This window comes from Plutella xylostella, chromosome 23 (assembly GCF_932276165.1).
Source record: "Plutella xylostella chromosome 23, ilPluXylo3.1, whole genome shotgun sequence".
NCBI lineage: Eukaryota > Metazoa > Arthropoda > Insecta > Lepidoptera > Plutellidae > Plutella > Plutella xylostella.
This window is the reverse complement of record NC_064003.1, coordinates 2863132-2879314: the sequence shown is the minus strand read 5'-3', so window position 1 is coordinate 2879314 and position 16183 is coordinate 2863132. Positions and strand designations below refer to the sequence as shown.

The window sequence follows — 16183 nt, the reverse complement described above, 5'->3', positions numbered from 1 at the left end:
TTTAATACCGCGATGTAGGATCTTCATATTAATTGACCTCGGTTCCATACAAGCTCTCTGTATTGCGCTTTTAGTGCCATCTGTTGGTTATATCCGGAACTGTCTGTCTGTCTGTCTGTCTGTTACTCTTTCACGCCAAAACTACTGAACGGATTTGAATGAAATTTTGTATACATATGGTCTAGACCCTGAGAAAGAACATAGGCTACTTTTTATTGCGAAACGGAGGTTGTAAGGGGTTAAAAGGGGGGGTTAAAAGTTGTATGCGAATACTTAATTTTAAAAGATAAAAATCTGGCGTAGTGGTTAGTGACCCTGACTGCTATGCCGAAGGTCCCGGATTCGATTCCCGGCCGGGGTAGAACTTTTTTAAATAAACTTTATATTTAAGCACTTGATGAGCAATAATTAAACATTTTGTTCTAGCGTTTTTGAAACTTCGACCTGTGAGTGGATGAAATAGTGGTTCATATTTTGTATGAAGTTCGTCATTTTTGAAGATAAAAATATTATATTTTGTATTTAGGCACTACATAATCACAAAAAAAATATTATTAGCATTTTAAAAAAAAACCAGTGTGGGGGTGTAATATAGGGGTTGAAAGTTTTATGGGTGTTGAGTTTTAGAAGTTTAATTTATATAGTAGCTATGTCCGCTCCTAGTTGGCGTTGTCGGATCGGATATAGATCGCGGTATGGTTTGATTTTAGCTAATGTACTTATAGTTTGTATGTATTTGCGGTAAGTTTTTTGAGGTCCTCGAAAATAACCCAATAAACGAATGTACTTTTCAATACGAGGTTTCATTCATTGTCATTTGGTTCTTATGCGTCATTTTTGAAGATAAAACCATGAAACTTATTACGTAGGTGTTTTAGGAAAAATGTGCAGAGATTTTCTATACGGAATTCCCATGACTGACACGCACAGGCTAAACGTAGCGGAGGCACTTGAAATTTGGAAGGGACGTAGCTTAGGTACCGTATTTTCCCACAAAACCGGAGTTAGCGGTTGAGATTCGGCATTAACTTAGGCTGTTTTTAACAGCATGCGGATTTGATCACGCACGCGGGATTTCCCCGCACGCGTTCATACAAGTATTCATTGTAACGCGTGGAATATGCACATGAGATGCGGGAAAATGGCGTGCTATCCCACGTGCGTGATGAAATCTGCATGCTGTTAAAACAGCCGTAAAGCTTAGTTACAATAGGATATTGCAAGATACCTAGATGTTTTCAATCTAACATGTCTGCACACCTTAGTAAAGTTATGGTTTTGTTTTGAAAAATGGGAGTTAAAGTGAAAAAAAATAAGTAGTATGAAAAAAACCAAAACTGCATAAGTTAGATGCTTGAAATTAAACATTTATAAATTACTATTCTGCCATTGCTTTACAAGTCTTTGCTCAATGAAGCCATGAAAATCATTTTTAGTCAAGTATCTTCGTACTTATTTGTCAACTTTCATCTAATTTAATACCACCATGGCATGTTATTGGGTAGGTAGTTCAGGAGTCGTCCACGGCAAAATAATTTTAAGGCGAAGCGAAGCTCGCGGGCAACAGCTAGTTTATCATAAAAACTCCGAGTCTCTAAATATTCAAGTACCTAATGCCCCTTTTTCCTAAGGGAGTAGGACGAATAACAAAGTATAACAAAACATTAAGTTTATACTTCAAATGTTTTGCTAATTTAAATTCAGCTCAATGCCACTGTAAATTCAGTTCATAATCCCTGGTTTAGAAAGGACGGGATAATCTAGACACAATTTGCGATCGTCCGCCCCTATGACGTTATCCGGCAACCCGGTTCATTGGGCCATGGGGGCAGACTGCATAGATATGGCATTAGATAGAACAATAGATGACCTATCCGAATTTCTAAACGAATTTAGAAACAAACTCGCCTGACCACTAAATACCTACCTACCTACACATACTTAGGTAAAGTAATTTTTGGGTGATTTCTTTAAAAAAAACAGGAACTTACCTGCCTATTCATACCATCTGACACATAGTTAGGCTACGTCCGCACAGGCAGAAGGTTTGTTTAGCGCCTAGCGAGTCACTAAAACTCAAGCTCAGTAAAACGAACATTCTAGAATTACGCTTGGTAGCCTTTTTGTGGGGGCGTGGACTCTATCAATCTTTCTGATCGCTTATCTGTGAAACAAACATCGGTCAGATCCATCCAAATTATATCAGTTGGGACAGGCAATTTAAACATTGGATTTTTGATACCTAAAATGTGTGGTAGTGGTAGGTAAGCATGCATTTTAGAAAACTTCTATTGCAAAGTGAGATGGCACCCATGATCTTTCAGTTTAACAACATTTCCTTATTAAAACTTTTTGAATCTCAAGTTCACGTTATTCCTATTAAATTATTCCGTCAAGGGCATACTTTATTATCTTAGAATTTCTGAACAACAATAAAGTAATATTAAAGCTAAGAGAGAATTCGCTTACAGAAATGAAATAATACTGAAGTGGAAAGGTATTTCTTTAAGAAAGTATTATGTAATTGTTGATAATCCGCTGTTGCTAAGATAGAAATAAAATACCAACGAACTATTATCGAAATCAAACGGTATTCAAAATAAAAGTAGCACGGCTTTAGTAACGATTATTTTATAATATATTATCTTTAATGTTCTTTTTCTACCTACATAAACTCATATAATATTTTGAAAAATATCTATCCGTATAGTCTTATAATGTGACAGACAAATACCTAACTGTTGGACATGATTTTGTTAGCTACAAATTTATAATTAATTAAGGAAAATGAAGTAGGTTAAAAGAATTAACGAGCTGAGCAGTTTTTAAGATTATCTGTAGATACTTTAATATCGGCAGGTTCGGTTTAAAAGCTGACGCCGGTAAGACCGTGGCCTCATCGAGAAGGATTAACTCTGAAAGGATGACCTACATCGGTAAAGCATTTTGTAACAAAACGGCTCTACCGTTAGTTTCTAGAAATATTTCTATTTAAAAACTTAAATTACGTTACGACTTGGTTGGTTGCTTACAAACCACTGTTAAAAACTGATGTTTTACAGAATATCTATTAAAAATTCCGCGTAAACAAAGACAAAATTAACAATAACTTTTTAAATTGAAGTAGTCTGAACCACACCATAAGGCTGCTTTCATATTAGACAAACTGCTTACTCATTAATTATTTCAAATGCTCGTAACGCTGCAAATTGCATAGACCGAAAAGAGTAGCAAACTGTGAAAACTCTGCATTCTAAATCGATTCATTGCGGCGCTAACTCAGTCGGCTCACAGTTTGCCTACTGTGATCGCAGCCTGAGGTAGCACTCCAGCTTACAATTCTGTTGGACACGAAGCGGCATTTTATAATATAAAGTCGACTTTAGTCTAAAGAATGTTCGCTACGTGACCAGTGCCCCCACTTCACCCGAGTGTGGAAACATGTCACATCTCGGTATAAAGTTTTTACCATCGTTATTGTTGTGGTCAATGAAGTTTTACTGCCGAGTTTTCTTGTGGACGTTTCTAGAAATAGGTTAGAGGTTGCATTCTGTGTTGCACGGGTGTATTAAAATCTACTTCCTATATGACACTTTTTCTGGACTAGAGTTTAGAATTAGCCTATCAGAGTAAGGAGTAAATCATGTGGATCAATAATGTGATAAATCGTCTATTTTAAAGATAAGATTATTTTATCTTTTTTATTCTCATCTCTAAATACCTACTTCTTAAAAAAAAACGTGTTATCGTAATGATTTTTGTGCCTGTACGATAGTCAATTTACTTTTACTCAACCAAGGCAATTAGTAAAGTAACCGAAATAAGTAATTTCATTTGCTAAGACTAATAATAATTAATAGTAAAGTTGTGTAACATATTTATACTAACGATAAAATGATGTGCTCTTTAACGACTGATCAATTAGTATATTGGTACCTCCTGTATTACACAACCAATATGAAATTAATCACCTAAAGTTACCTAATACCAATTTACTTACATATTATTTTTTCATTGTTGCAGGACACAAGGCAATAAGTTATGTCACCAAATGTGAACATGGAAACTTTCAATCCTCCGACCACTTTACAAGAAGCTGTCAATTTGATCAAGTATATGAAAACAACTCACAAACAAGAAATATTTAAACTAAAAGAAACTTCACACAAGCAAGCAGAAATCATCAAGAAATTAGAAGCAACTAGAAAAATGGAACTGGAATACCTGTCGAGTGAACTTCACAAATACGAAGTTAATCTAGCTTTAAGGACAGAGTCCGTTACAAAAGAACTAGCACTTAAAGATGAAATAATTAATAAACAAGCAGAAATAATAGAATCGCTAAAGAATAAACTCAAAGAATATGACAACCAGATGAAAGATATCCCAGTTCCTGAAATTACGATACTCAATGTTGATTCTAATTCAGATTCAGGTATAGCCATGGACAGTAATGACAGCATAAGCCATGGTGATATCGCAGTGAAACCTGAGGCTAAACTTCGGAAATGCAGACGATTTGCTGAATCTATTAACTTCTTAAGACGAGTTGACTTTTCTCCGATAAAGTATAAACCTAGCCAGCGAGATATTACCGTGAAGCCATCAAAGAAAGATGAAAGCAGGAAGAACAGTCTTGATACATCACCACCTAACTGCAAACGAGTCGATAGACTTTTAAGTGTTGACAAACTAGTAAGTGACTACGAAAGGCCTAAATCTGCCGATCCATGTTTCTCCGACTGCAGTTTAGAACCTATAATTTTAAGACCTAAGCAAATAAATGACAGCATGAATAATCATTTCTCTGACGACGCAAGTGAAGACACAAGTGAGGAAGTATTCAATAGAGTAATGACTAGAAGCAGTGTCAGGCGTTCTGTCAAAGCTAATCCAAAGTACAAGAAAATCAACCGCACAAAATCAAAGCTTTTGGGACAAGTCAAAGTAAGCATAGGTGATTAAAACATTATGTACATTTGTGTAATTTGCAATAGATTATGTGTAATTTACAATAGATTTATCGACTTCTATGATTCTATACTTTTAATTAATATTGTAAAATAAAATCTTCACTTTCTGTATTGAATAAAAATATCCGTCAACAGCCTCGTTTATTATTCCTTGAACCCAATGTAAACGAACTGCCCTACAAAAATAACCCTTTGGGGATCCGAAAATAACATAAATATGTGGTTGCTACTCCAGTTCCATATAAATGAATCCTCATATGACTGATAACCCTTAAAGGAGAAAAATATGTATGCAAGACCCCGCTACCAAGAAATGTAAATATCTAGTCTAGCCTGTGGGTCAAAAGGAAGGTTGTAAAAATGAATCATGGTGTGACTACTACAGTGGAAACGACGTACAGTAGCGTTACTCTCTAATATTGTATGTATTCAAAATAAAAAAAAAATAAAAACACGCACTCACGCCTTGTACTAATGTACTCCCTTGCGGGGTAGGCAGAGGTGCATTGCTGCACCCACTTTTCGCCATAGTGTTCTGTTAGTCCCAATGTAATAGGGGGCGGGCCTTTTGCCATTTTACGGGCACATCCAAGACCTAAGAACAAATATCTGTGTTTAAACAAATACGAGTATCTGCCCCAGCCGCGAATCGAACCCGGGACCATCGGCTCAGTAGTCAGGGTCACTAACCACTACGCCATTCGGTCGTCAGTATTCAAAATATGCTATACCTACAACAGGCGTACGGTTAAGATAGATAATTTTTAGCCAAATACGAGTATTTCACTTTATTGAACATACAACAGTGCTTTGTCGTCAGCCTTCTTTATCCAATAGTTAATACGGCTACCTGTATTGTACATAAATAAAATAATATCTGATTATTAAGGTTTTGTAAATCTTATAGGAACTACTAGGGATTTCCTATAGCAGCAATAAATATTATTTTCAGTAAGTATTCTTGCAGTCATCTACTATGTGTCACTTGCACTGTTTTCGATGGCCCTGTGGAATACTCCACAAATAAATAATGGTAGGGCAGAAAGGTCCCTAAACCTCTTCTGGAAGTTTTGTTAGATAACTTTACTTTTACGTAAGTAAACGGTTGCTTAGATAGATAGTTTAAAAGACGTAAAAAGTAAGTCAAGAAATAGTGGGTGTTAGCACAAGCAGGCACATTTAGGATAATATTTGAAATGAAGTGTAACAAAAATATTGGATGAGATACCTACTTACTTTTAAGTTTTTTTTTTTTTTTTATGTAGCCAATTTTTGTCCCACTGCTCTGCAAAGGCCTCCCCATGTTTATTCCACACGTCTCTGCTGTCGACCACCTGATGACTTTTAAGATATTGGATTTTTAATAACCCCCTACCGCTGGACCGACGACGTCCTTAAGCGGGTCGCCGGTAGTGGCTGGATGAGGACGGCCGAGGACCGAGTGTTGTGGCGCTTTTTGGGAGAGGCCCATGTCCAGCAGTAGGTGATTATTGGCTGATGATGAATAACCGCCATTTGCATCGTTATTCCGGACACACACGTACTTAAACGGTACCAGAACTGAAGACTTGTGCAAGTATACGCGTCTGTGACAAAACTTACACCATTTTCCCAAAAGTTTGTCACACACATGCTCCAGTATACTTCCACAAGTCTTCAGTTGTAACGAGTGAGCAGTTTACCTACAAGGAACAGACCCCTGCCTATGCCTATGAACCTAAGTCGCTACATTTTACATTATAATTTCTTAAAATTAATCCTTTCTTATTTAATGTACAATATATGTTGGCACTATATTACATGCTTTGCGCAAGTACAAACTTAACATTTCAAGTGGCACAACATGATTTCCACCAGCCTACTCCCATTGAAAATGATCCGTGAAATCGCCGTACAAACTTACTTGTTTTCTTCAACCTCAGATATCCACCTTATGCTTTACAAAATAAGAAAGTTTTAGAGTCCTGGCAACTATGAAATTGTGAGTTTGAGTCTAGTTCTGTCTGTGACACGAATGTTGAACTTTCCACTTCAGATATGGAGATTTGGCTCACTGACTCGCGCGATCTTTGGACAAGTTCAGAAACATTGTGATTTTATTGGACAGAAGTTTCCAGAAGTTTAGTTCTGATTTTATTTATATAACAGCGGCAGTTGGTGACCAAATATTTCTGTAATAATGCGTTATTTTTGTATGTCACTAAAAACATATGTAGGTATTACTTGAGACGATTTCGCATCTTAATTTTTACCTACATTATAATATTTAAACTACGAAATAAAACTGTTGATAAACTTTTTTATCGTTCATAAACATATACTTAAATTCATTTTACAAGATAATATTTTCCATAAAAAATAACATTATGAAAGTGGTGAAATTAAACTCTGAACTACTGCCATTTTAATTTGAAAAAACTCAGTTCTCTTAATAGGGGCCAGCTGCCACACCGCGTGGCAACTGACAATGATAAAAAATCTTAGCAAAATCGCACTCTTTATTGTCGGAACTTTATAGTTCGGTAGCTACTCGTATGTACGCCGCCCCGGCTACTACGCCTCGCTTGCTACGAGGTGGTTTCGTAGCAGGGACGTAGCACACACCATCATCAATCAAATTGTCGATTTTTTACTATTCTCTCACAATCACTAGTTTTGTATTACTATTTTTAATTGTCTCGGCCTCATTACCAGAAGCACTTATTTATACGTATTACTTCGGTTAGGTTAACTAATGAAATAAAAGTATTGTTGAAGTGAAATAAAATGTACGAGAATTAAATAGCAGTAAAACGCAATCGCAGCGACAGTCATCCCTGTACACTTCGCATTATGTCCGAGGCTTCAGCTTCAGACGTAGACGGTGGGAATTAAACTCACAAACAAGTTACTATTTTAAAATACCTGAGGTTTTTATTTAGGATTATAAATTTAATTCATATCAAACGTCATGAATTGTTTATTTATTCACACTGTATTGTACACAAAAATCAATTTTTACATGGAAACATTTAAAAACATAGCTAATAATTTGCGCACAAAGGCGGACTTATTGCTAAAAAGCAATTTCTACCAGCCAACCTTTGATTGGTGGTTATCGGTTGTATGTAATGTAAGCTCTTAAAATGTACAATAATAAATTTAGGTATATAAACAATCACAAAAATAACAAATTTAATTTAAACTAATAAATGGGATATCTACCTATAATTTTAATCATGCCTAAACCTTAAACGAACATGTTTCATCATCGCCCGTAACTGTAGGAGGTGTCACCATCGAAGTTGTTGATCAGTATCCCTACCTAGGACAAGTGATCCGATTAGGTAAATCCAACTTCGATAAAGAGGTAGCTCGTAGAATCCAACTCGGATGGGCAGCGTTCGGAAAATTACGACACATCTTCACTGAAAACATACCTCAGTGTCTGAAAACAAAAGTTTTCAATCAGTGCGTGTTGCCAGTGATGACTTACGGAGCCGAGACGTGGTGCTTCACCAAAGGGCTTATCCACAAGCTCAGAGTTGCTCAGCGTGCTATGGAAAGGGCTATGTTAGGCGTGTCCCTGCGAGATAGGATTCGTAATGAAGAAATCCGCAGGAGAACTAAAGTTACCGACATAGCCAAAAGGATTAGCACGCTGAAGTGGCAATGGGCTGGCCACGTAGCCCGCAGAGCCGACGACCGCTGGAGTAGAAAGGTTCTGGAGTGGAGACCCCGTGTCGGCAAACGGCGTGTCGGTCGCCCCCCAACCCGTTGGTCTGATGATCTGCGGAAGGTAGCGGGAAGCCGCTGGATGCAGATGGCGGGTGACCGTTTGGGGTGGCGATCGTTAGGAGAGGCCTATGTCCAACAGTGGACTACGGAAGGCTGAGAGAGAGAAACCTTAAACAACTACCTATATTACAATAAATACAATAACTAATATTGAACAAGTCCAAATCAAACCACTATTTGCTGGCAGAAGTAACGTATATTTATAACATCCAGAAAGTCATTGTATCACAAGAAATCTTAATACCGCGATGCAGGCAATTAGATAGTGACATCTGTTAGCGGGCATAAAACACTAAAATCATATATTATTATGACGATTCTACATACCGCCCACCAAGAACATATAGTTCTTAACTACCGCCCACCATGAGGTCAAGGGGGTGTCACAAGATGCATTGATAGAAACAAAAGGTTGATAAAAATTGCATTGGTATGCACCTTGCGCGATCTTAAAACTATTTAGTAGAAAATACATGCTTTGGTTGAGACAGATTGGTACTCGGTTTTATGAAGAATTTGCAAAAGACATGAATACATACAACATGATACTATATTAAATGATGAACGATAACAGTTGATGACAGATACGAGTAAGATAAAATTTTAACATAGTTAATTTGCAATACAACTTATTATCACGAAATACAATACTACGACCCATTTTTTTCGAAAATTTGCGTAATCAATCTACCTAATAACTACCGACCTGGGGATGATGGTGATTATTAGAAATCCAAGTTCGTCTCCAACTGGACTGGACTTCAGAGCTGTTACTGAATGGATCGGTAGGACATGCAGATAAGTGATTGATGGATGGGTCGTGAGCGTGGGACTGTGTGCTGAATGATTTCCTATTTTTCGAACATTTTGATATTCGACTTCTTTTGAATGATGACCAATGGCTTGAGTGACGTGACCAAGCTGAATGTGTGTTGGCCTTGTCGATTCTCAATTTGTGGCCGCCTTCAGTATTTTGCTTACCGTTGTCACCTGATGTTATTTTTGTATGCATGCTGTTGATATGATTGGAACAGTGGACTGTATGTGATGGTGAAGCAATTTGATGTGAACGGTGGACTGTATTCGATGGTAATGATCCAGGGTTATCCGATGCTGCTTTGGCATTGGCACCTGTTGCCTTGACTTCTACGGCCAGTGATGATTTGGATCCACCCACATGCGACCCCGAAGCTGGCGTCGGATGAAGCAATGAGTGGTGATGATGATAACAGATGCGGCATGTGTTGATGGAGCGGCAGCTATTGGCAGAGTGATTACGGCCTATGCAATTATAGCATAGCCTGTTGGTTATAACAAACTTGTGTCGTGCTTCATATTGTAGCTTACAGAATTCCTTGCAGTGGATGATTTTGTGGCCACGTTTTTTGCAGTAGGCACACCCTATGGCTCCTGCATGGACACTGGTGGCAGTTGCGTGCATTAAATGTAACTGTGTTGGCTTTTGTTCGGTATCTAAGTATTCAAGGGATCTGTATCGAGCTTCTAGATACTGCATTAATTCGTTCAAGGTTGGCAGTTCGTTCGAGGTACTTATTTTAACTTCCCAACTTTTTCGGGATTCAGAGTCCAACCTTGAGCAAACCACGTGAATGATGAACACATCCCAAGACTCGGTTTGTACACCTAGATTCCTCAAACCGTTCAAAGTGTCATTCACTAAATCTAGCACATTTTTGATTGCACAAGCTGTTTCATTTACAATGGTAGGTTGATCCATAAAGCGTTGCATTAGACAATTGACCAAGTACTTCTTGTTATTGTACCTATTATTTAAATTCACCCAGGCCTCGTCGTAAGTTGCAGCTGTGATTGGTACATGCCGTAAGAGCTGCTCAGCTTCCCCAGAGAGGTGCGCCTTTAAATAATGCATTTTTTGTACATTGTCTAATGCATCGTTGTTGTGGACCAATGATAAGAATAATTCTCTAAATGTTATCCACTCTAAATATTTGCCAGAAAACACCGGAATTGAAAGTTTAGGCAAGTGAACATGAGATTCCCCCTTGGTAGTTGCTTGTTTGTTTATCTGTTTAGAAGCATCCGATGCAACAGACACGACGAGGGATAGAGCTTCCTTTAGGTCTGACTTGTACATGATGTACGTTTCCTCGGGTTCTACCTTTTTTGGCATAATTTTTTTTTGCCTAATCTCGTATTGCATAGTAACGTTTGGTCAAAGTCTCGTTACGCCGAAAATCGTATGGCATAAATCTCGTTTAGTAAAAAGTTATTTCGCATAACATTGTTTAGCCTAATAATGGTATGGCCAAATCTTGAATAGCCTAATAATGCTATGGCATAGGTTTATACAAAGTAATAATATTCGTTTGGCTTTAACTTTGACGGAGCGTCTCCCTACATAGCGCAAACTGGTGCCTTGTATTGTTTCCGCTGTTTGGAAATCGCTCCGCTCCGCTTCGCTGCGCTCCGCTTTGGTTTTGATGAACATGTGCACCTAACACGCTCCTCCTCGCTTTGCTCGTCGTCGCACCTATTTTAAGGTTTCGATCTCATGGGGTTTGTAATAATTATATTGGTCGTTAACTTTCGATTTTTTGTATGAACAATATCGTGATTTTCGGGATGTAGGAGAAAAATACCACAATTTGTACATTTACTACATACTTAATATATTATTTATTATGATAACATTAGGAGAAACAAGATTATACATAGGTATAGACGAACATAAATTTGAGCAAACGAAACTTAGGTGTTTAAAGATTGTGCCTAAAGAGTTTTAGACGAAACGAGCCTTATGCCACATAAGTCTTGGCAAAGTGATGGTTCGGCCAAAAAAGTTTAGACCATACGAGTTATGCGAAATGAGTTTTGGTCAATAAAGATTATGCCAGATGAGCGGAACCCGTTTCCTCGACCTCCGAGTACATGTTGCTTGAGAAATATTCGTGGTTTTCCATTATTTCATCGGATGCTTCAGACAGTATCTTTGTATGATTATCAGTAACAATTTTGAATTGAGCCTCTAACGCCTCTAGTCTGGTTTGTAAATATGATTCCTTGGCTAAACGGTCTTTTGGTGCCTTTTTGTAGTTTTCATACGCTTTAACAATGTTGGAAATTGAGCCAAGTTGACCTTTATAGTGCCACAAACTTATCTGTTCCGGTGACAGCTCACGTAAATGTGTAATATTTCTTCATTCTATAAGATTTTAAGTTTGCCAATAGTAGTAATTCGCTCTTGTGGTTTCAATAAACCCATCTAATCTGTATCAATATATAATTCATTTGTAAATAATGAGATATGGATCAATTTAGTTCGCTCTCACCGGAACAGATAAGTTTGTGGCACTGTAATAGAAGACGACATTTTGACAGAAGTAGAATAATGTTTGAAATTTGCTAAGTCCAAAGACAATTTTGAAATTTACAAGTTTTGGATTGGTTTCTCACAGAACCAAAATCGGACATAGGTTCCCCGTCTGACCAATATTTGTTAAATTATTCTAAGTTCTAAGTCCTAACTAAATTTTAATAATTATTCTAACTACTGTCTATGAGAGAAAGAACTGGAAAGAACGTTACAGAACCAAAGACAAATTATCCTATTTTTCTTAATGTCCATACTGACACTTGACTGACACTGACACACTGGCACTTGTGGGGGGGGGTTTACTCAAACTGATACTGTCAAAATGTACTCACAGTTGGTTCACTTTATTATTACCGGCTTCTGTGATCCACTCCCATGCTCGTCCTGTTGCCGCTGCGTGGCAGATGGGGTGACGCAGCTCGCGGCGCCACTGCTGTCATCCGCCACGGTGCACCCAGGAGCTCTGCCGATGCTGTCCGCGCTGCACTGGCTGCTCTCGCTGTCTGACGCTCTGGCCAACCACCCAAAGCACCTTCAGGGAATCCTTGTTCCCCGATACTTGCGTCGGACCAAAAATTTGACTATCTGATTCCGCAATCCGTCTAACGAAGGACCATGAACAAGTCCAAATCAAACCACTATTTGCTGGCAGAAGTAACGTATATTTATAACATCCAGAAAGTCATTGTATCACAAGAAATCTTAATACCGCGATGCAGGCAATTAGATAGTGACATCTGTTAGCGGGCATAAAACACTAAAATCATATATTATTATGGCTTCTGTGAACCGCGGAGTGTCTGGTGCCGACTTAACCGCCTGCGAACAGGAGTAGGCAACTGTGCATACCTCTGGCATAAGTGGGGGTGGAGCGAGTCAGCAGCTTGCGAATGCGGACACCCACAGCAGACCATAGACCACATCGTCTTCGAGTGTCCTATCACAAAATATGCCGGACCTGCCGATGACTTCACCAACCTCACCAGCAGCGCTACTGCATATTTCAATAATTGTAGTTTTTAGTGACGTCTATAAATTCTTATTTTAATATTATTTTATGTACCTAACCAGTAAAGCCATACGATAAATAAATGACGATTCTACAAACAATATACAATATTCTTACAATATATAATATTATAATATAATACATAAACATATAATACATAAATATATAATAATATCTACCAACCTAGAGTTTGATAATAATGATTCCTCACACTCTTCTTAAAAGTTGCAATTGATGGTGACATCCTCACGCTCACAGGTAAGCTGTTCCACAGGCACGCCGCCTTCATAGCAAAGGAATCGCCATAAGAGGCAGCGTTATGTTCAGGTATACTGAGCATCTTGTTCTCATTAGATCTCAATGCACGTCCATGCGAACTTAGGAAAGAAAATTTAGATTTCAGATATTCAGGGGAAGCTGGATTATTCAATACATTAAATAGCAAATTGAGTTAGCAAATAGCAAATTGTTATTAATTTACTTCTTCCACTGCTGTAGATAGACTTCTCCCAAGGAGCGCCACAACACTCGATCCTCGGCCTTCCTCATCCATCCATAAATGTGTGTTCAATATTTAATAGAGCTCCAGTCATACACAAGCTTTTCAGAAAGCGTAAGTGATGATAGGAACTGCGTATGAAGAAAATAATAATACGAGTATGTACGGTGGCCTGCGCCTAAAAGTATACAGGCGGAGTTTTTAAAATAGCGATCTCAAGCTCAAATGCTGCTCAAGCACATCCACATAAACACCACTGCTTCACACATCACACACAACACGTCCCCGGATTTATAACAGATGTAGCTGGTCCCTTCATCATCAGGGATCGCTATTTTAAAAACTCCGCCTGTATACTTTTAGGCGCAGGCCACCGTACGTACTAATTGTAATAGTGCAACGAACACTTCCCACAAAGGAAGACCATACAGTAAATTAGCGTTCACTTTCTCTTCGTTTTATAGTGGACTAGCTGTTCCCGCGCGCTTCGCTTCGCCTTAAAAAGTTTTCCCGTGGGAATTCCGGGATAAAAAGTAGCCTATGTTCTTTCCCAGGGTCTAGACCGTATGTATACCAAATTTCATTCAAATCCGTTCAGTAGTTTTGGCGTGAAAGAGTAACAGACAGACAGACAGACAGACAGACAGACACAGTTACTTTCGCATTTATAATATTAGTTAGGATTAGGATGTAAAAGGTCAAAACTAAAAATAAAACAGACGACGACATTTATAATTTAAGAATGATCTGTTTTTAAATACGTTTTAGCGCAAAAACAGAGGGAGTTCCAAGAAATAATTACCAACACCTCCATTACTCTCTTTAATCATTAAAAAAAGCTTTCCCAGGAAAAACATTTTTATGCTCATAGGATTATACTCATTCGTTCCCCGAACGCAATAGGTAAGTCGAGTTAGATTCATCAAAAGAGGAATTAGGGCAGATCCAAAGGGAATCGCTCCAGATTTTTTTATTATTCTGTAATCAGTAAATAAGAAATTGCTACAAATACAGATTCAGACAGAATCTCATTACGCGCGGGGATCGGTGAGGTGAGTGAGGTTAATATATAATAATATGTGGGGACATCTCACATCCGACCCCAAACTTGGCAGAGCCTGTGTTATGGGTATCGGACAGCTGATATATCTACACAAATACATATATGGATACCTACATATTAAATATATAAAAATCAACACCCAAGACCCAAGTACAAATATCTGTCTTTGAACAAATATCTGCCCCAGCCGGGAATCGAACCCGGGACCTTCGGCATAGCAGTCAGGGCATCTAACCACTACGCCTTCCGACCGTCAAAACGTAACATGACTAGTTAATTCTTTAACTTGCGTATGTGCATAGGGTCAGGTGCAAGGTGGCTGTAATGAGCTATGACCTTAAACAATAATAACACGATGGATTCCGTCAGATTTGATATTATCATAATATTTATCTGTATTTAATGACACATCATTTATTTATTTATTTCAACTGGAACACCAGCAGCTTATACAACTAACATTTTAAAAACAAATAGGTAGGTATTAAAATTATAATTTCGTTGTCGAAGCCAATTAATAAAGGTGTACACAACATTCGTAAATTATCTATGACAACTTAAAAATCATGAAGGGTTATCCTGTCAGCTGCTGCATGCTGTAAGAATCGGCAATTTGAAATAGTGTATTGCACAAGTTATTTTTCAAATATACAATTCACTTGTACCATTTATGTATGTATAGATATATATAGGATTTATCTGTTAATCTATAGGGTGTTGCAAAACTGGTAAGTATAGTAATTAATAGTAATTATGCATAAATAATTATTAGTAATTATTAATAATAATATGGGTCTTTTTAAACCACTATTGTTCTAGAACTTTTATAAGTTCTTTTATACAAAGTGGTCCCATATCAACTTACTATTTTTCATTTTTTGCAACACCCTGTATATGTCTTAGTTTAGTCGACAACACGCAAACGCACGCAATCAAGTAGGTCAAGCCCATAGAGACCAAATTGAACGCGTAATACTAACTATCTTGGTAAATTAGCAACCTTAATGAACAAATAAAACAAAACTCCTTTAGTTCCGCTACATTTGTTTCGTGATGCATTGGGTAATTAACTTTTTCATTTTATTCTATAAACGGGATACAAAATACATTAAATTTAAATGTTGTAAGAACTTGCAGCTTGCAACTTTTGCAGCTTCCTACGACCGACGTTGTGGTTTAAGTAGGTGGTAGTGGTAGTAGGAGTAATTTCTTGTTATAATCCGAAAAACTATAATATCATATATAATATATGTATTTAAAATACAGCGACTATCTTAAAATATACAACACTTCATATAATAATACACAACATAAATCAAACCACTACCACTCCAGAAAACCTACTCTGCTGACGCTCAAAGTCTTATCTCTCCACTACGGATATGGGAAACATAAACAATATCTGGCTGTAACAAATCAAACTATTGCCACCCCCGGGACTCGAACCCGAGACTGCCAAGAGGCAGTAAATTTGGCAGCGGTTATTCTTCCACTATCCGACAATATT

At 37.7% G+C, this 16183-nt stretch overlaps 1 protein-coding gene across 1 annotated transcript; it reads left to right on the top strand.

Annotated features, from left to right (window-relative positions):
• The first annotated feature begins 3965 nt into the window (after positions 1-3965).
• Positions 3966-5107, top strand: LOC125490399. Its single transcript, XM_048629505.1, has one exon. It carries the CDS (start codon positions 4042-4044, stop codon positions 4963-4965), a length of 924 nt encoding a protein of 307 aa, XP_048485462.1. The 5' UTR covers positions 3966-4041; the 3' UTR covers positions 4966-5107.
• Positions 5108-16183: the final 11076 nt, after the last annotated feature.

Excerpts from the sequence above, each read along its gene's own strand:
- LOC125490399 (XM_048629505.1), top strand. The coding sequence starts at position 4,042 with ATGTCACCAAATGTGAACATGGAAACTTTCAATCCTCCGACCACTTTA.